General features: G+C 44.4%; 2 protein-coding genes across 7 annotated transcripts; one reads left to right on the top strand and one right to left on the bottom strand.

Annotated features, from left to right (window-relative positions):
* Positions 1-89: 89 nt before the first annotated feature.
* ago3b (argonaute RISC catalytic component 3b) lies at positions 90-14,148 on the bottom strand. 3 transcript variants are annotated; one of them, XM_062487274.1, is made up of 19 exons: positions 14,012-14,148; positions 12,159-12,330; positions 11,667-11,787; positions 11,150-11,358; positions 10,671-10,807; positions 10,301-10,435; positions 10,051-10,138; positions 9,225-9,372; positions 8,421-8,540; positions 8,078-8,221; positions 7,495-7,661; positions 7,020-7,204; positions 6,520-6,679; positions 6,323-6,413; positions 5,867-6,061; positions 4,985-5,119; positions 4,631-4,732; positions 4,110-4,309; positions 90-3,916 (listed from the first exon to the last, which is right to left on the bottom strand). In XM_062487274.1, exons 1-19 carry the CDS (start codon positions 14,028-14,030, stop codon positions 3,808-3,810), a joined length of 2,637 nt encoding a protein of 878 aa, XP_062343258.1. In that variant the 5' UTR covers positions 14,031-14,148; the 3' UTR covers positions 90-3,807. The 3 variants fall into 3 exon arrangements, with proteins under 3 accessions (XP_062343258.1, XP_062343260.1, XP_062343259.1); XM_062487276.1 differs by having other exon boundaries at positions 7,495-7,628; XM_062487275.1 differs by having other exon boundaries at positions 8,099-8,221.
* olah (oleoyl-ACP hydrolase) lies at positions 14,043-22,664 on the top strand. 4 transcript variants are annotated; one of them, XM_062487281.1, is made up of 7 exons: positions 14,043-14,182; positions 16,180-16,310; positions 20,630-20,768; positions 20,917-21,016; positions 21,323-21,492; positions 21,794-21,876; positions 22,160-22,664. In XM_062487281.1, the coding sequence occupies exons 2-7, from the start codon at positions 16,181-16,183 to the stop codon at positions 22,300-22,302; spliced, it is 765 nt and encodes a 254-aa protein (XP_062343265.1). In that variant the 5' UTR covers positions 14,043-14,182; position 16,180; the 3' UTR covers positions 22,303-22,664. The 4 variants fall into 4 exon arrangements, with proteins under 4 accessions (XP_062343265.1, XP_062343266.1, XP_062343263.1 ...); XM_062487282.1 differs by lacking the exon at positions 14,043-14,182 and adding an exon at positions 15,337-15,450; XM_062487279.1 differs by lacking the exon at positions 14,043-14,182 and adding an exon at positions 15,342-15,459 and having other exon boundaries at positions 16,178-16,310.
* The last annotated feature ends 38 nt before the right edge of the window (positions 22,665-22,702 follow it).

Below are 22,702 nucleotides of genomic sequence, written 5' to 3'. Positions count from 1 at the left end.
TATTTCAACGTAGGTGGACGTATGCCTAAATATAACCCAAGTTGCAATCTTGTTGCCAAATTCATTTCATTCAAATGAAATCAATACAATGCAAATAAATGGGGGTTTATTAGGCTACATTTAATCAAAACAACAATTAAATTGACAACCAAACAAAAACTCTACATTTTAGGACCAGGATCAGATAGGCCTAAGTGTTAAGACCAAACGGATTATCACATTCTTAACGATAGCCTAGCCTACAACTTCTAAAAGTGTCACAACAATTTCATAATCAAGCAAAAATATAGCATATTGCACTGTTACCAATGCAATGTAATTATCGTATGGATGACAGAGCAGAGCAAAGGAAAGGTGTAGGATTCGCGTGCAGAATCCCTTCTGCGGAAAGCAGACAGTTATAGCAAAACGGTGGACCTCTGTGTATTGGTATCATTTGTAAACTGCAAGTATTTCAAACAGTGGGATAAGAATGAGGCCTATCCCAAACTGTACAATGGTTACATTTCACAAAATTGCCTTTTTCGAGATTGCTCTAGCAGGCTATGTGTAGGTCTACACATTAAATATGTCTAGACTGATGAGTTTGAAAGCAAGAGCCTTACGCAGCTCATAGTTATTATGGCATATTTCTGAAAAGATAATAATAAACAGAAGAGTTGATTTGTGGGTTGTGCCGTATGAGTGCCTGTCTACTGTAAACACCCACAGGTCGTTTGGTCTTGACACCCCAAAATCTCTCTCAGCATATTATTGTAATCTTGGCAAAAGTCAAAAGGTATACACACACACACGCGCTTCAACGCACACTTTACAGTATCAACGAAGACATGGCGTATTGCACTAAATGTTCTAACTGTAATATTTATTTTTTGATTTCATAGTTTTCAGCACCATCAAGAAAGGCACAGTATATGGACTGTTCATGTCCAACGATGAACCTTCACCGCTCCCCAACATACTAAAACAACAGGATGTGAAAAGCAAACGGGACAACTATTGGGCAGATGTTCGAAGTGTGGCGGCTCGGCAAACGGTTAGATAATGCTACAGGAACAAGTCAGGGACACATTCACCATCCCTTAAGACTTTGAGACAAGGAACCCGTCCAGAAGCAGCCTCGTGTGCTGTTCGGACGGGTCCAGGTGTGTGGCGACATGTAAAACAGGATGGAGGGAAAGGCTACTCGTTCACAGATTGGTAGGATTAATAGGCTGCTTCATCCAATCACCACGCAGCAAAAAGTTCCCCCCTCCAAAACAAATGAATCTCCACAGTACGTCAGTGTCGCAGGTGTTTCACTTTCACACAGCGCGTAGAATAGAAACTATTGCGGTACCTAATAAATCTGGATGACCCTATTTCATTGTCATCGTAGCGGTTCCATTTACCATAGAATTTGTTAGCAAAAATAAGTAGTTTGTGAATTACATTTATTATTAAATACACAAATATAGTATCATCATTTAGAATTAAAAATGCTTTAGTCATGTGAAAAGGCATCCGTTATCCATCTCCATAAGCGGGGACAGAGGTGTCTCTAAGCACCCAGCACCCCTGAACGCAATAACCTCCCCCAACGGCTTCCAAACGTTGTTACGTGGCAACAGAAGTGGAGAGAAAGCACCCATCATGGTTCCTGCTGTCAAGATAAAAAGCAGGATAGCAACTAGCTACATATTCCCAGTTGCCCACAAGTCATCAGATTTGATCTTTGCTGTTCAAGTAAAATCAAATGCTGGTAATGTCTGACTTCGGTTGTAACACTTTCACTTCTATGTGCCCAAAACTTGGGGCTTAGCCTATTAATGCCCACACGGGTTCAATTATTTTCAACTGCACCCTCAGGGAGATAAAGCAGGAGTCCTATAAAATGGTTGTAAAGGCCTAAAAACCAAAAGAAAAGTTCACAATGTCTTCCTTGAGAGACATGTATTTCTCTCCTTTGCAGAACCATAGGCTTCGTTCCACCCCTGTCATCTATAAGTGCAGTGAAGTGTCATGCATTTTTTATACTACACACACACACACACACACACACATATATATATAGGATACAGTTTTGAGAAGAAAAAAAAAGTTAGTGCACCCTTTCAAATAATTCACCTTTTGCAACCTCACAGACTTAAATTTAAATTGATAATAAAAAAAATCTTACCCGTCTACACAGAAAAACTATATACATGTATAAAAGTCCTGTATAGCAGCTAGTTTGGTTTTGAGAACTCATGGCTGACAGATAGCGCAGCAGAGCATGTTTAAATGCTCCCTCTGTGTATAGGGGTGCAGAGAGAGAGACCCCAGTCCCCCTCACACACACACACACACGCAGGACAGAAGTGAAGCCTTCTCGCTCTCCAGACCCTGAGGCACACTGGTTTGGTCCTAGAGGAACGTGACTAAACTCATCGGGAGTCTACTGCACTGCACAGCAAGAGTAAAACGGAAAACGCGAAATTCGTTAAAGCGACAAAACGGCTTTGTTAAATTAAGTCTCCAACTTCAGTTGTTCAGTCTGTCTGATGAACATTTCACATTAAAAACGACGTGACACCGATGGACCATGCTGCTGTTCTGCGCTGCCTTCAACCCCGTCTCAAGGACATCACATCGTCATGTTACAGTAGCCTGTCTGAGAGAGATTCTGTTATTGATTTACCTAAAATAGCTTTTAGAATAACCTGCCTTTTTTGTTTCCTTTCCATGCTAATCTGGCACTTTGTCATAATTATTTTAAGAAATTAATTTTCTTAAATTTACTAAAAAGACTTAATATTTCATAAAAGGCAGGAAACTCTTTACTTCTGCCTTCAAAATCCAGAGTGTGAATAAATATAGGAATCTGGAACCCATTATCGTCTGTTATCTGTCGGCATCAATTAAACCAAAGGATTTTCTGACATATTTATCAGTTCCTTGCTCAATTCGCAACTCCAAGCAAGCAGTGGCCTACTCGATTGCAGAAAGTGTTAAATAAAATCTCACAAATAGCAGGCGGAATAAAAATCACTAGTAGCCAAATAGTTTCTCTAATATCAACTTGTGAGCAGGGAGATCCATTCTGCAGCCGGGGTCATAAACGGGACAGCCTCTTCCTCTGCAGATCTGCACTGAGGCAGGCAGAGCCTCCCTGGTTCTCAAAGTGGATCGTTCCACATGAACATTCAGACAATATTACTGTTATATACTATATTGTTAGATACTGTTAAGCTACAACTATTTGTGTCTATAACTGCGAGTAAGTAACCCTTCTCAAAGAAAGTAATTTGTAAAGAAACCTACCATTTGAAGAAAAAAAAACAAAAAACAAAAGGTGAAAAAGGTGACAAAAATAAATAAAAATGCTTAAAACTCACACGCGAACAACTCACGCTTGAACAACAGGGTGTTGCCACGGCAACCGCGCAAATACCAACACGCATCCGTCTCGTAGACATCGCCTCCATGGCTGTGACCTGGACAACCAAAACAAGCACCGGCTATCTTTAGTTTTCTTTTCTATGCTCAAAACGACCAGTAGTAGCTGTCACAACTGTAAGGCGCGCAAAAATGACTTGCAAGCTTGTAGGGCTAGTTTCAGTGAGATGTTAAGAGAATCCCCGATGAAATAAAATGCATAAATTGCAGCATGTGAGAAAGAAAAGGGGGGGACAGGAGCTTGGAGACAATCGGCTGGTTTCGTATTGCATAACGTGGCTGTTCTCTTCTGTTCTCCTGGACTAGTCCAGGCCAGCCTCTGCCCTCATCAGTGGTCAGTCCTGCACATCTGACAGGCAGGCTGGGGGAGGGAGAGAGGCCTGGAGCCCCTTAGGCGAAGTACATGGTCCTCAGAGTGTCGTGGTGGATCTGAACAGCCTTGGCCAGGGCCTGGGGGTCCCGCCCGTTACTCTGCCCTGAGACGTGGCTGCCCTCCGCACTGACGAGGGAGAGGAGGAGAGAGAGAGGAGGAGGAGACAGAGAGGAGGAGAGAAATCCAAAAGTTGTCAATCGTACTTCAATATCTACCCCCCCACCTGTCGTGCTCCTTGTCCACCAGGTGGTAACTATCTACCCCCCCTCACCTGTCGTGCTCCTTGTCCACCAGGTGGTAACTATCTACCCCCCCTCACCTGTCGTGCTCCTTGTCCACCAGGTGGTAGCGGGCGCGGAAGGCCACCAGGTGGGCGTAGTAGGCTGGCGCAGGGATGGAGACTGAGCGCGTGCAGCGTACGTAGGTGTGGCACAGCTGGTAGGTGAGCAGCTGGAACTCATCAGCCGTGAAGCAGTTGTCGTCCCAGAGGACGTGGTAGTGGGAGGGGCGACTGGTGCCCTGGGGGAGGGAGGGGGGAGGGGGGGGATTAATGAAGCCAACCAGAGGCCATTACAAATATTACTTTCATCATTTTAAACACTACTTTACTTACAAGTATTTATTATTATGATATCATTTATGTTATCATATCATTAATCACTCATATATATATATATATATATATATATATATATATATATATATATATACACACACAAACACACATTTATGAAAAAATGTAATTGTAATGAAAAAAGTTCACACAGAATCCCAAAAATTAGTTAAAGCAAGGGAGGTTGACAGCTGAAAGAGGCTGTATTCAGTGGAGGTGTGAGGTACCTGTATCCCAGCGTGACTGCAGAGGTAGAAGTCAAACTCGTAGGGGTGAGTGATGTCCGTGTCCACGGTGGTGCCGGCAGGAATGTTCCCGCTTCGCCCCACCTGACAGAACACACACACACACACACACACACAAGTCTTTTACTTGACTTTTACTTAACCAGAAAGGTCAACTGAGAACCGATTCTCATTAACAAAGCAACAAAGACCTGGAGGCAATCGACAGCCAGCAGTCAAATGCTCTAACACCTAAGCTACACCTCTCCCTGGGCAGGGAGCGCACAGGAACCCAGGTCCTGGTTCCTAAACTGCTGCAGGGAGACCCAGAGGTGAACATCCCCAGAGGACCCTCACCCTCTCGTTGCGGTCGGCACAGAACAGCCTGGTGTGGTGTCTCTTCTGCACCACGATGTAGGTGATGCCTGGCTGGTAGTCCTTCTCCAGACTGATGCAGGCCTCTCGGATCGCCAGCAGCTCATAGTACAGCACCTGCTCATGGACAAGAACCAGACAGGTGAACCACCCAAAGGAGATAGATTAGAACATTATATAATAATAATATAAATACAAATAATAATGTTATTCAATAAGCACACCCTTTTCTCCATAGTGGCATATTACTGCAGCTACGCTGTAAAGAGGATACTGCTGTTTGAGCGCATGTCAGTAAGACACCAACGACTCGAGAAACCTCAAGGGTTTACGAGAGAACTGTCTAGATCCCTGTAAGAACTGTCTAGATCTCTGTAAGAACTGTCTAGATCTCTGTAAGAACTGTCTAGATCCCTGTAAGAACTGTCTAGATCCCTGTAAGAACTGTCTAGATCTCTGTAAGAACTGTCTAGATCCCTGTAAGAACTGTCTAGATCTCTGTAAGAACTGTCTAGATCCCTGTAAGAACTGTCTAGATCTCTGTAAGAACTGTCTAGATCCCTGTAAGAACTGTCTAGATCCCTGTAAGAACTGTCTAGATCTCTGTAAGAACTGTCTAGATCCCTGTAAGAACTGTCTAGATCTCTGTAAGAACTGTCTAGATCCCTGTAAGAACTGTCTAGATCCCTGTAAGAACTGTCTAGATCCCTGTATGAACTGTCTAGATCTCTGTAAGCGTGTGGCGTTATTCTGTGCTAGAGAAGCCAGTCAGTAGCAGTGACAGACCTGTCGAGAGAGAGAGAGAGAGAGAGAGAGAGAGAGAGAGAGAGAGAGAGAGATAGAGAGCCAGTAGCAGTGACAGACCTGTCTGAACTGGCCCTCAGACACTCCGTCCCTGTAGAAGATGATCCTGGTGGGTTTGTAGCGGGTCGACTTGTAGAACTGGATGAGCAGCTCTTTCACCATGGAGGCCAGGTCTTGGATGACCTCCTGCCTGGGCCTCTGGACCCGAACCGTGGCACAGTACCGGCTGGGGTGGGCATCCATACTGCCTACCACCTGGAGGGAATAAGAGAGAAGTTCTCTTGTTCAACATTTGAAAAAGCTGAGAACAGACGATCGCAAAATAACTCTCAAACTGTGTGTCGGCACCAGAACCCAGCAGGTTAGGAGGACTCACAGCAGTGATGGAGGGTTAGAGAGAGGCCTACTCACAGCAGTGATGGAGGGTTAGAGAGAGGCCTACTCACAGCAGCGATGGAGGGTTAGAGAGAGGCCTACTCACAGCAGCGATGGAGGGTTAGAGAGAGGCCTACTCACAGCAGCGATGGAGGGCTTCTTCCCGTCCCCAGCAGGAGGGTGGGTGACGTCGGCCCCCAGGAAGATGACAGGCTGCTGGAACACAGAGGGTCTGGATGGAGGAACAGAGAGACCATTAGAGAGACCGTCAGACACACCCAGCACACAAACACGCTGTGGTCTGGAAGTCATGCAGACTCCTCCAGTGTCTCCAGTACCGTTGGTGAGGGAGCAGGATGTTGTTGATGCCCCCCAGCTTGACGTTGATCTTCAGGCAGAGGTTGGAGAGGGTCTGGGGGGAGGTCTTCACCACGTTCTTCACCTGGACGCACTGGGTGGCCATGCCCAGGAGAGTGTCTCCCACACGCTTCACCTCCGCTGTGAGGAGCAGAGAGGAGGACTTAGGATGGATTTCGTTGTGTTTCATGAGTAAAGATAGTGAGGGAGTCAGGTGGCTGAGCGGTGAGGGAATCGGGCTAGTAATCCAAAGGTTGCCAGTTCGATTCCCGGTCATGGGGAATGTCCCTGTACTTACTGTAAGTCGCTCTGGATAAGAGCGTCTGCTAAATGACTAAATGTAATGTAAATGTAATGAGGAAGAACCAACAAAAACAGATCTTCAAATCCAGTCACAAGTCCAGTGGTTCAAAAAAGATAGTTTCCCCGGGTCTTGTCCTTGGCTTGTTACAGGAAGGTCTGTTGTCCGTGTGAAGCCTACCATAGACGGGGGTCTTTCCAGGCAGGATGACGATGATGAGCTGCAGGCCAGAGTAGGTGTTCTTCAGGTGTCTGAACATGGGCTCCACGCTGTCGGCCCCCTGGGCGTACTTACAGAAGCAGGGCTGGCCCTGGATGGGCATCCCAGCATCCTTAGAGATCTTACGCAGCTGGTCGGTGAACCCTCTGTAGAGGACACAGGCAGACATATAAATATATACACACACACACGTGACTATAACAGGAGGTGAGAAGAAAGAATAATGCTTATGATATTAATGTTTATTTAGCAGACACTGCATTTAGCAGAGACTTATCCAAGGCGGCGTACAAGGGGAGATGCGAACCTGCAACCTCTGTCTGCAGTCAAACGCTCTAACCACTGAACTATACCCATCCCCAAGAATTGAACATTGTGATTGTAGCAGAGAAAGGTGAGTGTGTGTGTGGGTGAGTGTGTGTGTGTGTGTGCTTACTTGAGGATCTCCTCCCTGCACTGCCTCTGCGTGGCGAAGCAGGCGATGGCCCACATCTTGATCTCCACACCTGTGTGGAACTGCTTCCCCCTCATGTCCCACACCCCGTGGCTGGGCGTGGCCACCGTGCGGTTCTGCAACGACATCGCAGGGGTCATCTGCTGGGGCTGGCCATCACACACACACACACGCACGCACGCACACACACACAAACACAATTTTTTTTTCTATCCAATTTGGGCTGGACTATTCACTTCCATTCAAAATTGTGTTCTCTAACCACTAACATTTACATTTAGACATTTAGCAGATGCTCTTATCCAGAGTGACTTACAGTAAGTACAGATACTACAGAACTATAACCATTAATGTGAATTAATGAACCCTAAACCCCTCAAGAAGAAAAGAAGCAAAATAGTGATGGAAATGAAGGAGGATTAGAGAAAGAGTGCAAGTTAGAGACTGAGCCACATACACATTCACACACATCAGCATGGACACACATACACACACACACACACACACATCAGCATGCACACACACACAGACAGTGTGATGTTGCGTGATTTAAAGGGGCAGGTACCATAAAGTGTTCAGAGCTCACCCTCCCACCGTACTGCAGCATGGGAGGTGGCAGCACGCGCCCGGTCACCTGGGCCATCTCATCACGCACGCGGAACTGGAACTCCTGAACAAACGGGTCCGCATCGTAGTTGGCGCTCCGCACCTGCGGGGGGGCAGGGAGGGGGGAGGATAGGAGGAGGGAGGGGGGGGAGAGAAAGATATTAGGATGGAGAGTATAACCATTGTTAGAAAATGGTTCAAATAATGCTAGGGGCAATGATGTCTTCTAATAGTCTTATTGTTTTTCATTGGAATTCTCATCTGAAAGTCATTTCTCCTCCCCGGCTCCGGGGGGCGCTCACCAGTCTGCTGATCTCCTCCTGCCTGTCGGGGGCAGAGCGAGCCGTGGCTTTGATCATGGTGGAGGTCTGGTTGTCGGTCAGCTTCTTGATGCAGCGTTGGCCCACAACAATGTTGCACACCTGCGGAGAAACACAGGTGGCAAGGAGAGGAGGGATCGTCAGGAATCTGAGAAGTCAGAAATTGTTAGCAATTGTTGTGCTTCAAACACATGTGGTTCCATTCCGGTTACTTAATCTTTCATATAGAATTTTGGGGGACATTAGACTTTTTAATAAAAAATGTATTCATGTTGCATTATTGCACCTTCAGCTGTTTTCCACCTGTTCACTCCTATTTGATTTATCTGACAACCTTGAAAACCACCACTTATCCTTCCTCATTAAGTAATCCATTTGAGTGCACAAAAAATGTCTTCAGCAATAATTAAGCTTATGTAAATCAACTGCTAATGGAGCAGGAAGTCAGAGTACGTCTGGCTGCAGTGTTCCTCTCAGCCAGTCAGTCATCCAGTTCATGTGTGACCATGGCAACAAGCTAAATCAGACCTACAGGTTCTCTTAAGTAGCAGCCGTGATCTGAGACTGAGGATTCACTCACTCATTTCATGTAGCTGACACTTTTATCCAAAGTGACGTACAAGGGGGGGATTTTAGCGGATGACTGCTTGCAGTCAAACATGTTAACCACTGAGCTGTACCAGTCTCCAGACTGGTTGGTGTGTGTGTGTGTGTGTGTGTGTGTGTGTGGTGACAGGCCTCACCTCCAGGGGCAGGTAGGTGTGTGTGTGTGGTGACAGGCCTCACCTCCAGGGGCAGGTAGGTGTGCTTCTGCTCCTGCCCCACCTGCAGGCAAGGCAGGTGGGGGTATTTCAGCTGCAGGTTGTACTTCTCCTTAAAGTACTGAGCCACGGTCCTCTCTACTGTCTGACCGCTCTCCAGCTGCAGGGGAAACCTGGGAGGGTGGAGATCATCAGGGTGGAGATCACCAGGGTGGAGATCACCAGGGTGGAGATCTCCAGGGTGGAGATCACCAGGGTGGAGATCTCCAGGGTGGAGATCACCAGGGTGGAGATCACCAGGGTGGAGATCTCCAGGGTGGAGATCACCAGGGTGGAGATCTCCAGGGTGGAGATCACCAGGGTGGAGATCACCAGGGTGGAGATCATCAGGGTGGAGATCACCAGGGTGGAGATCACCAGGGTGGAGATCACCAGGGTGGAGATCACCAGGGTGGAGATCACCATGGTGGAGATCACCATGGTGGAGATCACCAGGGTGGAGATCTCCAGGGTGGAGATCTCCAGGGTGGAGATCACCAGGGTGGAGATCACCAGGGTGGAGATCACCAGGGTGGAGATCACCAGGGTGGAGATCACCAGGGTGAAGATCTCCAGGGTGGAGATCACCAGGGTGGAGATCACCAGGGTGGAGATCGGACCTGTCGCTCTAACTGAACTGCATCTTCTTGTCTGTGAGCTGTGTGCCTTGTGCCTTGTGGCTTGTTGTGTTATATTGCTGTGTTTGTGGTTTGTGGTTTATGTTTTTTTGGTCTGTACAGCACTTCAGTCAGCATGGGTTGTGTTTAATGAGTGCTTTATGAATAGATTTGTATTGTATTATTGCATCTTACGTTTGGTGGCTGGCCGGACGCCGAGTCACGTTGCACACTCGGTACTTCCTGCGCATTGTCCCACAGTGTGTCACTTCCACCTTCAGACCTGAGCAGGAGGAGTTATCATGAGTTATCATTACTATCAGATCCGAGCAGGAGGAGTTATCGTGAGTTATCATTACTGGGAAGTCAACAACATTGCGACCAAAAACAACGAGACGTGCACGTTAATCCCAGTCCCTTGTCCTGACGTAGGGACGACATCCACCTTTAATCTCTTTGGTGAACTTGACCCTGTGGGAGTCTGTGAGAGGACGCGGCTGCTCGTCGATGTTGTGGATGTCCAGGACCTCACACATGAACTGGATGACGGGCTGGGCCTTGTAGAAGGCTGTGGCTGACACTGCAGAAGAAGAAGAGGAGAACAGCATCAGGAACAGAGTAGAAGAAGAGGTGGACGACTGAGGACTGTTCCCAGGTCAGAGGACTGTTCCCAGGTCAGAGGACTGTTCCCAGGTCAGAGGACTGTTCCCAGGTCAGATGACTGTTCCCAGGTCAGAGGACAGATCCTAGACTTTGGATGACAAGTCAAAGACCGATCTGGTTCTACAGGTGCTACGAGATCCAACAGGACTCACCATCGATGTTGAGCATCATCTTCCACATGGCCGGCCGTACGGACTGGTGGAAGCCAAACCAGACCTCCCTGCCCCCGCCCAGGGGGTGGTCGTAGCCCTCTGGGGAGGAGAAGAAGGAGCGCCCCACAGGTGTGTACCTGGGTGGGGGGAGGACAGGGGAGGAGGGAGGAGAAACTTGAAAACAGACTAAGGATTCATCCCATTATCACGATGATCAACCACTATTCAACATATTAGCCTATAAATCATTCCTAATAAAAAAAAATTCAGCCTGCTCAAATTGGAATGGTGAAATTCAGATCCCCAAAATTCAAGCTCCAAAAATTTGAGCAGAAAAAATGTGCTCCTCCAATTTGACCATTCCAATTTGAGGTGCCTAAATTTTTGAAGCTTAAATTTTTAAATCAGATTATTATAATTTTTTACATTGAAATAAATTCATATTTCAATTTTAAAGACGTGAATAAACGTGGGCTTACTTCATGGAGGGCAGGTGTCTGAGGACCACGTCCACGGCATGGACAGGGTTGGTGCTGACAGGCTTGTCCAGGTCCAGGGGCTCCGCCACACTCCTCCCGGTCAGAACCTCATGCAGCATGTGCCAACTCACCAGGGACACAAACTTGATGGAGACTTTGAAGGGCCGATCCTTCCCCCCCTCCCCCGGCAAGGTGACATCCAGATCCACCTGGACATTTGGGGAAACAGACAAGTTATACACAGCAACACCCACTTCAGCAACAATATCTAGAGTCTTTCCTGCTCAGGTGAAACCAACAGGCTCATTCGTGACTCAGGACACATAATGGAGAGAGGAGCACTGAGATGTGTCTGCTAAATACAGTCTGTACCTTGACTCTGAGGACCACTGTTAGAACTACGACATACTTCTGATCCTCGATCTTCCGCTGTACTTTCTATACGCACTATCTGTCCATGGCTGTGGATAAAAGTGGGTGCAAAATGTTGAACGCAAAGCTCCAGTGTGTGTCTCACCCCTGCAGTAGCTACAGGCAGGGGGTTAGCTGTGTAGAGGCTCCTCTTCCCATCGTAGACCGGCTTGCGATCCCCAAAGATGGTGACCTTGAAGTGCTGCACCATGGAGTCCACCACCTCCCTGAACAGCAGCAGGAAAGGAGAGACACTCCATCACTCAGCCGTGCTTCACTACGTGGGAGGACGGGACTAGAGAACCCATGATTAAACAAAGCGTGGAGTCTAGTTTACGTGTGGTCATTCAAATAAATAAAAAATATTTCCCAACACCATAGGGGTAGAAATAATTTAGACAGAGGCTCCAACAAACAATACAAAACAAAAGTGAACAACAATAAAATAAGTAAAACTATAAGTAAACACACAACTGTCATAGGAGACTTAATAAATGACATCCTATTCACAATGTCAACATCAGAAGGGATACAAGTCTTCTTGTTGTATTCTCATTGGAACAAGTGTTTCCTGTTGCAGAGCAGGACCAGGGCCTACCTGTTGACCCTGCGGGGACACTTCTCAGGCTTGATGTCCACCTCGTACAGGTAGACGTCCATCTTGGGGATGTCCACCTGGAAGCAGTTGGCCAGCAGCTTGATGGGCTTGCCCATGGTGCCATAGCCAGGCCGACGAGGCAGGGAGAACAGGGCTTGGGCCCCAACGGCTCCTACACACGAGAGAGAGAGAGAGAGAGAGAGAGAGAGAGAGAGAGAGAGAGAGAGAGAGAGAGAGAGAGAGAGAGAGAGAGAGAGAGAGAGAGAGAGAGAGAGAGAGAGAGAGAGAGAGAGAGAGAGATAGAAAGAGAGGGGGAGAGAGAGAGATAGAAAGAGAGGGGGAGAGAGATAGAAAGAGAGGGGGAGAGAGAGAGGGGGAGAGAACCGGGCCTTAAACCAGCGTGAAACACACAAAGAAGAGTGAGGCGACCAGACAGAGAACACCACAGAGAACGTGTTCTGTTTATCATTGCGACAGGCGTCGTTCCTTCTGCTATGATGAGAGACTGAGGGAGAGGCTGAGGGAGAGGCTGAGGGAGAGGCTGAGGGAGAGGCTGAGGGAGAGGCTGAGGGAGAGGCTGAGGGAGAGGCTAAGGAGAGGCTAAGGAGAGGCTGAGGGAGAGGCTGGGGAAGAGGCTGGGGGAGAGGCTGGGGGAGAGGCTGAGGGAGAGGCTGGGGAAGAGGCCATCTGACAGGAAGGGTATGTTTCACACCTCTACCAGAGCTCTTTCTCGAAAGCCCTGTTTGAAAACCCAAACAATGACAAACATGTCTGCACACAAGTTATGCACACACCACGATAGTAACGTGCATCTAAAAACAGAAATAGCAGATCAAACTGGTATCAAATAAATGAACAAACACTCAAGTCACAGAATGACCACATGCTAAAGTGTCTGCCATACAAACAAATGGGATAGTTTGTTTTATTGAATTTAGGTGAATTTAAGGACAAATGATAATCTTTAAATTCATTGTCAAAGAGTAACAGGGTTTGACTGTAATGCTGTAATGAGATAACCACAGACTGACACTGCTCTGTCCCTCTGTGAGTGGTGTTGTCGTGGCAGCAGTACCCATGTGGTTGCCATTTCTCCATGGCAACCTAGACAAGGAAAAACAGGTGTTGTCTAGATGTCTAATCTACACTACATGACCACAAGCAGTGAACACCTGCTTGTCTCTTTCCAAAACCACAAACACTAATATGGAGCTGCTCCCCACTTTGCTTCCAGAAACACCTCCACTCTTCTGAGAAGGCTTTCCAACTGACACTGGATTTGAAAGATTGATGCAGGATTTGCCTCCATTCGGCCACAAAAGCATGGGAATACATCAGGTCAGAAAGTGATGTTCAGACAACAGGCTTGTCTTGCAGGTGACCCCAAAATTCACCCCAAAGGTGTTGGTGGAGCTGAGTGCAGGGACCTGTAGTCTATTTATTTCACATACGTTTCCACAGGGGGAAGCGTTCAGCCAATGTTGGTTGGTTTTGGTATTTTACAATGTGGAAAAAGAAACCTAAGCCAGTTTCATAAAGAGAAGATCGAGAAGAAAGAAGGCTTGCCACCAGCGACACAGAAATAAAGTAAAAGCAAGCGAGACCTACACACATCGCCTTCGTTTAAGAGCACTTTACTGCAGAAGATCCCCCATATCGTACGTCGCTTTGGATAAAAGCGTCTGCTAAATATATAGGCTACACTTTATTTTTAGTAGTATATTTAAACACCTGACAGTGTTAAATCATAGCTTAGCCTACTTTTCTCATACAGCTAGCTAACGTTGCCAACAAACTTGTTGAACTAACGAGAACATGTGACCTGTCTAGATTCGTAGTTAAAACAAACGTACCTGAAGTTCCGATTTCCATTCATGAGGTCTCTGTCCGGATAGAGCCCGGCGCCCAGTCTTCAAATGTCCGCTACAAGTTTTACAGGGGTGTTGTCGATTACCTACTGATGTGTGACCGGCCCGCTGGAGGTCTACTATACCACCACTAAAGAACCTGCACTGCTGCAGGACGTGAGTTGTCAACCGACACAAGCTGAACAACGTGGCCCCTTCCAATCGTTCCTCTGACCTCTAGTTGTGGACAGCTAAAAACAAAAACTATACTCAAAGTAGACTCCTAAATATAAAATATAAAATTATCAAAGTAGTCTGATTAGCCAATGTAACTAGATAGCTAGGTAGCTAATCTGGGAACAGATGTCTACAACTCGCTAGCTTTGCATACTCAATGGTTCAAAAATCCGATGTGGATACTAACTAATGTGACTATATCGCAGATTAGTAAATTAATAAATTGACTGTTGTTAAAACACCAAGACGCGATGTCGCCGGTACAGTAGTTAGCTTAGCAACTGCACCCGGTCAGCAGGGTGAATAAAATGATCATTTCCGGTTGATTGCTTCTAAATCTTTTCAAAGTAAAGGTCATGGCTAAAACTGACGTTTTATTATTTGAAAAGTAGGCCTACACTTTTCACAAAAAAAATTGTCAGGAAGGTAAGAGGAATCAGAATGTGTAACTAATAATATTGTTGCACGGGACAGTGGTAGCAGATGTAGAGTGGGAAAAAGGAAAAACCATGTTGTAAGATCACACCCGCACGGTGTGACCTGGTTGATTGAGAATGTCCTCCATTCAGAAGTCACAAAAAGGATGGTGTGTGTGAAAAACATGATCTGTTTAGACCTGAACCAAACCCAACACTAAAGCATTTGCCCCTTCAACCCAGGGGTGCACTGGATTCATGAAAGTGAAGAAATACAATATCACACAAATCAAGTAGCTGTTGTACTAGTAGGCCTACAGTTTGGCTAATATGTAAGCAATACCACAGCTACTTTGTCTTATCTATACCTGTAGGCTATGCATTTGTAGTATGTTTCCATTTATAATGCAACCGGTGAAAAAAAACCTATGTAAAGCTCTCTCTTGGAAGTTGCTTTGGATAAAAGCGTCTGCTATGAATAAATGTAAATGTTGGCAGTCTCTTTAGCTCATGTTGGATTTCGATCAGACAGATTGAGATAACAGACGTCTAGCTCTATAGTTGAAAGTCCCATTGCTGTTATCACCAAATATCAACACACATGGAAAGCCTCTTGTCCAATAAAATGACTTGGTCGGAACTACTGTTTAATGTGTAACATCGCATAGGTGTGGGAGGCGATTACTTGAAGCTTCCAGTGAGAATCATTGTTAAAAGGAAACAGTTGTCTCTGGACATTCAGGTGGTGAGGCTGGAATACTTTAGTGGCCCCTTAACTCTGGACTCAACAAGGTGAGGAATCTGAAATGTGTAATAATACTGGCAGGTTTATTGCCTAGGTATGATGAGGCAAAATGTTCAGACTTTTACTGAAGTTGAAATCCTTTACTGTAGATGACTTATCCTATTAACTCGAGTATGACAATAAATTATTACATCATAATATGTAGTCGTATTGGTTAAGTCTTCGTGTTGGGCTTGGCGTTTGCTATTATTTTGAAGGGATATTGAACTTTTGGCCGCAAATCCATTTTCGCTCTACCCGAACGGCCAAATCCAACAGGAAAGAAAAGTCAACTGGCCTAATAGATCCGTGTCAGTGTTATGAAGTCGTAGCTTACTATTGTCAAATGTGGTTGCTTACCTACATTTGTAGATTATAAAAAATAATCAAGGGTATGTAAATGTTCATAAATGATTCAGAATAGGACATTTATCAACACTTCTAGAAGTACCACACTCCCATCTACAGATGGCCCATCGGCCGATCTGACAGTGCGCAGAATAATCAAATTTCAACGAGGAAGATGACCCGGAAGCTTGCCAGTATCAAACTTCTGGTGATAGTCAACCAGCAACTGTGAGAAAGTAATACATTTATTAATGTCTAGTGGACGTTATATCACAACCGATTTCACTTTAGGCTATATACACACACAATAAAAAGAAAAACACATTCGAGGTCTTGATGTAAGGACGTTTTTGACGTTTTCATTTGCTCTCACTCCACTGTCAATACAGAATGGACAAGGTGACTAACTGTTTCAGTAAAAAACCAGAAGCAGTGGCCAGGTTGATCTGTTTCCCGTGGGCGGGAGGCGGCTCCATCCATTATGCACGCTGGGGGCTCAAACTGAACAGCTCCATTGAAGGTAGGCTGCAAAATTTCACTATGCCTCGTTTGATCATGGTGTCTCCAGAACTGTCTGCAGTCTGAATGTAGGGCAATACTGGACACTTAAAAACTTTTGGTAAAGAACATTTAGCATGACAATGAAGAACAGCCCACACTGAACTTCTACCCTCCACTTAGCCTACGCTTCATAGTAGGCAAAAACAATAAAATAATATAGCTGCAAGCAGCGATGCGGATTCCTCCGCAAAATGGCCAAATATTATAAACATGTACACTGTTGAAGATGGAGAGCTGGACAACAAGAGAGCAAAACTACTTCATGTTTGGCCAACAACAATAGGCTGAATGGGGATTTGAACTCATGAGCATAAGGTTACAAGTCAGTCTCTCTATCCTCTCTGCTACACACCAACTGCTGAGATTGTATGATTAGAAAGGGTTTGGTCAGCTTTGGGACAAAGGTTAAGAAACTGTTGACATTTCAAGGTAAAATTGCGCATGGTACATCAGAATGATGTCACCTTGAAGCCAATAAGGTTTGAAAAACCATCAGTCAAAATTATATTTGATTTATTGACACAAAGATATTGAGGCAATGTGGACATCTACATAAATAAACCCCTTTCAGCCATTTTGTATTGCATTTTTCATTCCATTTCACCCTATATAAAGACACATCTGCCCGCACACTATCCCCATCCATGCTGTTTCCCTCTCTCCCAGCGCAGGTCATGCCAAAGCAGAAATGCAGAAATGCTGCAGCAGCCGCATGAGGTTTAGATGTAGTCCAAAAATTGCCTCCCACAATCAATATATATCACCCGCAAGATTGTTTCCAAACTTTGTCAAAGATTGCTTGAAAACTGCGGATATTGACTTTGCTCTTGAGTAGATTTCTTCCCAGAATCTTAGTCAACCCACAATCAAGAATAGCCTCATAGGCAACTGGGCTAGGGTACAGCCCATGTTCCTTGCGAGACTAGCCTCTGATAGTAAAGTAGCCGACTCTCTGGGTGACCAACAAGATTATATTAACTAACAAACAATAACATTACAAACATCTAACTGAACGAACACAACAACTGAAATGCCTCGCATGGCTGTTTTAACCCTCGTGCTGCCTTCGGGTCACATGACCCAAAGGTTCATAACGAACCATCGTTGTGTTTACCCAATTTTACCCAATACAAAAACAAATAAAAATAATTTTCTTTTAACCTTTGCAATGTGGGGGGTCTGAGACAGCCCAACGGTTAAAAGAAAATGCTTCACTTTGTCTTTGTATGCGGTAAATCTGTCGCAATACGACGGTGGGTCACAATGACTGATGGGTCAAAATGACCCGAAGATAACACAAGGGTTAACCAAACTATTTTCCACAAGTCTTTTTTTGACATGCCGCACTGCATGCTGGGTACTCAAGAGCGCTGACAGCTGATTATCTAGCTGTGCTCCGACTGCGTGATATGACGAGATGCTAGTGACGCGCTAAGGTCTCTGATAAAAGCTGCACATCTCATCAATTCCAGTTTGAGTGATAGGTGAAGTAGTTATAGATGATGGGTAAAATAGCATGTGAGCCTTCACATATTTAAAACTGAACAAGAATAAATGGATAAATAATTATATTTTTATTAATAAATAGTTAAATATAAGAACAAGAATAAATAGATAAATAATTATATTTTAAATTTGTTGTGTCGGAACAGGAAGTGTTAGTGTTTGTGTTGTGTCGGAAAAGGAAGTGTTAGTGTTGTCGGAACAGGAAGTGTTAGTGTTTGTGTTGTGTCGAAACAGGAAGTGTTAGTGTTGTCGGAACAGGAAGTGTTAGTGTTTGTGTTTGTGTTTTGTCGGAATAGGAAGTGTTAGTGTTTGTGTTGTGTCGGGAAAAGGAAGTGTTAGTGTTGTCGGAACAGGAAGTGTTAGTGTTTGTGTTGTGTCGGAACAGGAAGGGTTAGTGTTGTCGGAACAGGAAGTGTTTGTGTTGTGTTGTGTCGGAACAGGAAGTGTTAGTGTTTGTGTTGTCGGATCAGGAAGTGTTAGTGTTGTCGGAACAGGAAGTGTTAGTGTTTGTGTTGTGTTTGTGTTGTGTCGGAACAGGAAGTGTTAGTGTTTGTGTTGTGTCGGAACAGGAAGTGTTTGTGTTGTGTCGGAACAGGAAGTGTTAGCATTGTCCGTTAGTGTCCTACAACTGGTGGACACTGGACCCTGAAGCCGTCATGTTCAAGGGCGGCAGCCTGTCCGAGCCGAAAGGGAAGACTCAGGACTGATCCACTAACAGCAGCTGTGGACTGTGGAAGCATGCACAATACTCGCTGTGCAACAGCACATCTATGCACGTTGTATCCATGCGTCGTTGCTAATGTGTGCTGACGTTGTGACGTAGGCTAGCACTGATACCCTTTGTTGACACAAGGCACTTTTTGCCACAAAAACGTAATTTCAACTTAAACCATGAAACGGAACGTAAATAAAAATACAAGCAACTCAATCGCTAGCAAGACGAAACTTTTGACATCAACGTTGTCTATGTAGTCCAAATATTGACAGATCCTTAGGGGTGGGAAAATAAATAATAATAATAACTAGAGAGGGTACAATTTCTGGGGAAATTGTAGGGTGTGCTTGCTTGCGTCGGTTGCACAGGGGTCCGTTTTTGAATGACATTTTTACAACTTATATTTCTGTATATTTTATATAAAAATGCATACTTATTATTTATAAAGATTACATAGATTTAAAAGCATTTTTTTTTTGCTGCTCATTTACAACTGAAAATACGAGTGAAGTGTAGAATGAAATAGATCTTCTAATTTCCCCTGCAAAAGGCATCCTCATCGTTGAATCAAAACGAATAAATTTGGCAGACCGGTGTAAAAATTGACCTAATCTCTATGACGTAAACGTCCTTTTAAGTTTTTCCCTTCTCGTGATATTTTCATGCATTTAGCCTACTCATTGCATTCATTCATGAATAAAGAACCCCCTTTGAAGATTATTCTACGACGTTACCGGCAGTACTGTAGATTAGAAGATGGAATTGCGATTCAAACAGTACCATCTGCTAACTGAAAATATGCCCCCCAAAACGTAAATAAGCTTGACATTTATTTAGTGGAAAATCGCTCATTCATAATAAGCGTCAGTTACAACGCAAAATGCGAGAAGCTGCCCCAGTAAATTGTACTACTACGGTACAGTACTGTACTAGACTACTGCTGTGTTTGTCTTGGTAGCGATTGTGTTGGTTGAATTGGATTTAACGTTCCGTTGTACGGTTTAGGCTGAAATTAATTATTTTCATGAACAGATTGACAAAGTTTAGGCTGTGGCAATGAAGTTCAGGTTAGTAGTTAGATAGACTTTTGATTTAAGTAAGGGGAGTGCTGAACATGTTCTGTTGCCGTTTGACTTTCTAAACAGCTGTGTAGATGTTTTTGTAGTGTATCACGTAGGCTACAGCGTTGCAGTGAGGTACACTGGTTTGAAACGACAGGTAATGATAATTTCACCCACAAATCGTTTACTTGTAATCTAATGTCATAATAAATCCTACAACGAAAATGTATTTGTGAGGAATGTTTATTTTAACGATTGAAAACAGATGCATCATAGACCACTGTTATGTGTTGCCCGGGCAACAGAGGCTAATGTCATGATGCTAATACTTCAGTGAAATAGTAGACTACTGTTTCCGAAAGTAGATGTACTTCCTTAATAATATCAGTTTATATTGTACATTACACATCACAATTGTGTGTCATATCACAAAGTAAAATTAGTAAATAGTTATCACCCTGGCCTCTTTGCTTGTGGCGTTTCTGCAGCTGCCTTGCAGTAAAGCTATAGTTAGCTTAGCTATCTCCCAGAAGTTAACGAGCTGCTAAACTAATATTCTGCTAGAGGTAGTCACGCAAGTTTTCGTGACGTTAGTGACGTAAGTAGCGTCATTGACTGTGGTTAGCAAGTTAGCCACCGTTAGCTTCACTTTTCGACACAAAAACTTAATTTCTACTTAAACCGTGCAACGGAACGTAAATCCCAATAGAAGCAACTCAATCGGTACCAGGACGAAACGTTTGACACCTAGGTTGTCTATGTAGGCCAAATATTGACTGAGTTTTAGGGGGGCAAAAAGAATAATAATAATATTATTATTCTTATATATATATATGTGAGAGAACAAAGGTTGTGCCCTTGCCGAAGGCAAAGCACACCCAATAATATATATGTGAGAGAACAATGGTTGTGCTCGCCGAAGGCGTGAGCACACCCAATAAGGAAGAAGTACTTGAATTATGCTGGTGTTAATGACCTTCGAACCTCATGTCACAGTGTTTTCAGTGACACTTCCTGGTAGGGAGGACCGAAACAATGAGGCGTTCTTTCAGAACATGCAGCAGATTGTGGATGAAGTCATCACCGTGTTGCTTCCTGTGCTGAGGGAGAAGCCATTTGCCCTATTTGGCCACAGGTATGAGTAAAACTAGCACCCCTTGGGTTTGAACACGATTGATCCACCTACACACTACTAAAGCATGCATGTTAAAAGTCCTCTCTGCACGTGTAGCTGAATCTGAAAGTTTCATGATCACACTTTGTACCCTGTTACGTTGACTTAGTTTTGGTGCCACGGTCAGTTTTGCTGTAGCAGAGACCCTAAAGAGAGTTCACAATCTGGAACCAGTTCACATCTTCCTGTCTGGTGCCTCTGCCCCATATGTGAGTATCAACAATAAAAGAGCCATGCAACTCAAATCTCATACAGGCAACTATATACATGCAACTACATACAGGCAACTATATACAGGCAACTATATACAGGCAACTACATACAGGCAACTATATACATGCAACTACATACAGACACCTATATACATGCAACTACATACAGACACCTATATACATGCAACTACATACAGGCAACTATATACATGCAACTACATACAGGCAACTATATACATGCAACTACATACAGGCACTTAAATACATGCAACTATATGCAGACAACTATGTGTTCATTTCTAGTCCGAGGCTCGTATCAACGCCCCAAAGAGAAGTGATCTTTCAGACGGGGACTTCATCCACTGGATGATGATTGTGGGCGGGACTCCTCCTGAGCTGCTGGCTAACACTGAGATGCTCAAACACTTCCTGCTTCCTCTGAAGGCCGACCTGCGCCTGCTGGACACCTACAGGTGGGCTATGTGACCTCATGTCCAGTCCATTATCCCCCATGCTATATGAGCGGACCTCTTCTGGTGTACTGTCCTGCACATTGCACAATCAATCTTAAACTTCATACCGGGATTTTTATTGTCAGTTATTCTATTTTCTATTCATGGCTTTTACGACGGCACCGCCTACCAAAGCACATTCCTTGTGTGTGCAATAACCCGGATTTTGATTCTGATGTGTTGTCTGTAATCAGTTGTCTGCGTGATGTAACAGACCTGTTGTAAAGATACAGCAGCTGAATACTTTGTTCCTGTGGTCCAGGTGCGACAGGCCTGCCAGCCCTCTCCTCTCTTGTCCAATCACATGCTTCGATGGGAAGCAGGATACTCCCCATGACTTACAAGGTGAGAGCTCTGATGTCTCTGCTTTTTTTGGTTTGTTTGTTTTTTACTCTTTTTATACTGTCACACAGTGCTGTCAAAATATGGATGTTTCTGAATTAATCGTTTTACACCTTCAGTTGTGGGGTGGGGGTGGGTTTACAGTATTAAAACCAATCTGTGTTGAGAGAACTTCTCAACACATTTTGGAAACATTTGTTTGCGAAGTTACTTCAGTGCTGGATCAAACACAAATGTATATATTGCTTAATTGTTTTTCTCATATCTGTTTTTCCCCATTCCTTAGCTTGGAAAGAAATATCATCTGGAGATTTTATGGTGAAAATGTTTGAGGGAGGTCATTTTTACCTGAAACTCCCAGAAAATGAGAAAGTTATTTTGGACCTCATCACACAGCACCTGGAGACCTCAGAAATGGACTACTTGTAATTCTAAATTTTTAAAGTCATTTATAAAAGTTTAAACTCAGTGTGTACAGTACTGCAACCAGTTTTGTGCTCGTATAACATCATTATTGTTCTGCATCAGGCCCAAATGTTCTTTCACAAACACAACTATCATTCCTTTTCCATGTCTGAGGGAAGTGAACTGGGATATATCCCAGATGTATTTAGTATTCAGCAAGTGCTATAAGTTTCTGTTTCACAGTACTGTTCTGTAATACAGTACTGTACTTACTTATATAAAGTAGGAATAATGGGTATTGTTGGAAATGTTAATGTAAATTTTTTTTTTAATTGATAGAATTTTTATTGGTGAATAAATAAAGAAATGCTCTATCATAAAATATACATTTACAACAGTGCTTTTGTCTCTGTAATAAGGCACA

Source organism: Osmerus eperlanus, chromosome 20 (genome assembly GCF_963692335.1).
Source record: "Osmerus eperlanus chromosome 20, fOsmEpe2.1, whole genome shotgun sequence".
Taxonomy (NCBI): domain Eukaryota; kingdom Metazoa; phylum Chordata; class Actinopteri; order Osmeriformes; family Osmeridae; genus Osmerus; species Osmerus eperlanus.
Note: the sequence above shows the minus strand (reverse complement) of the source record. Positions and strands in the feature narration are given on the sequence as shown.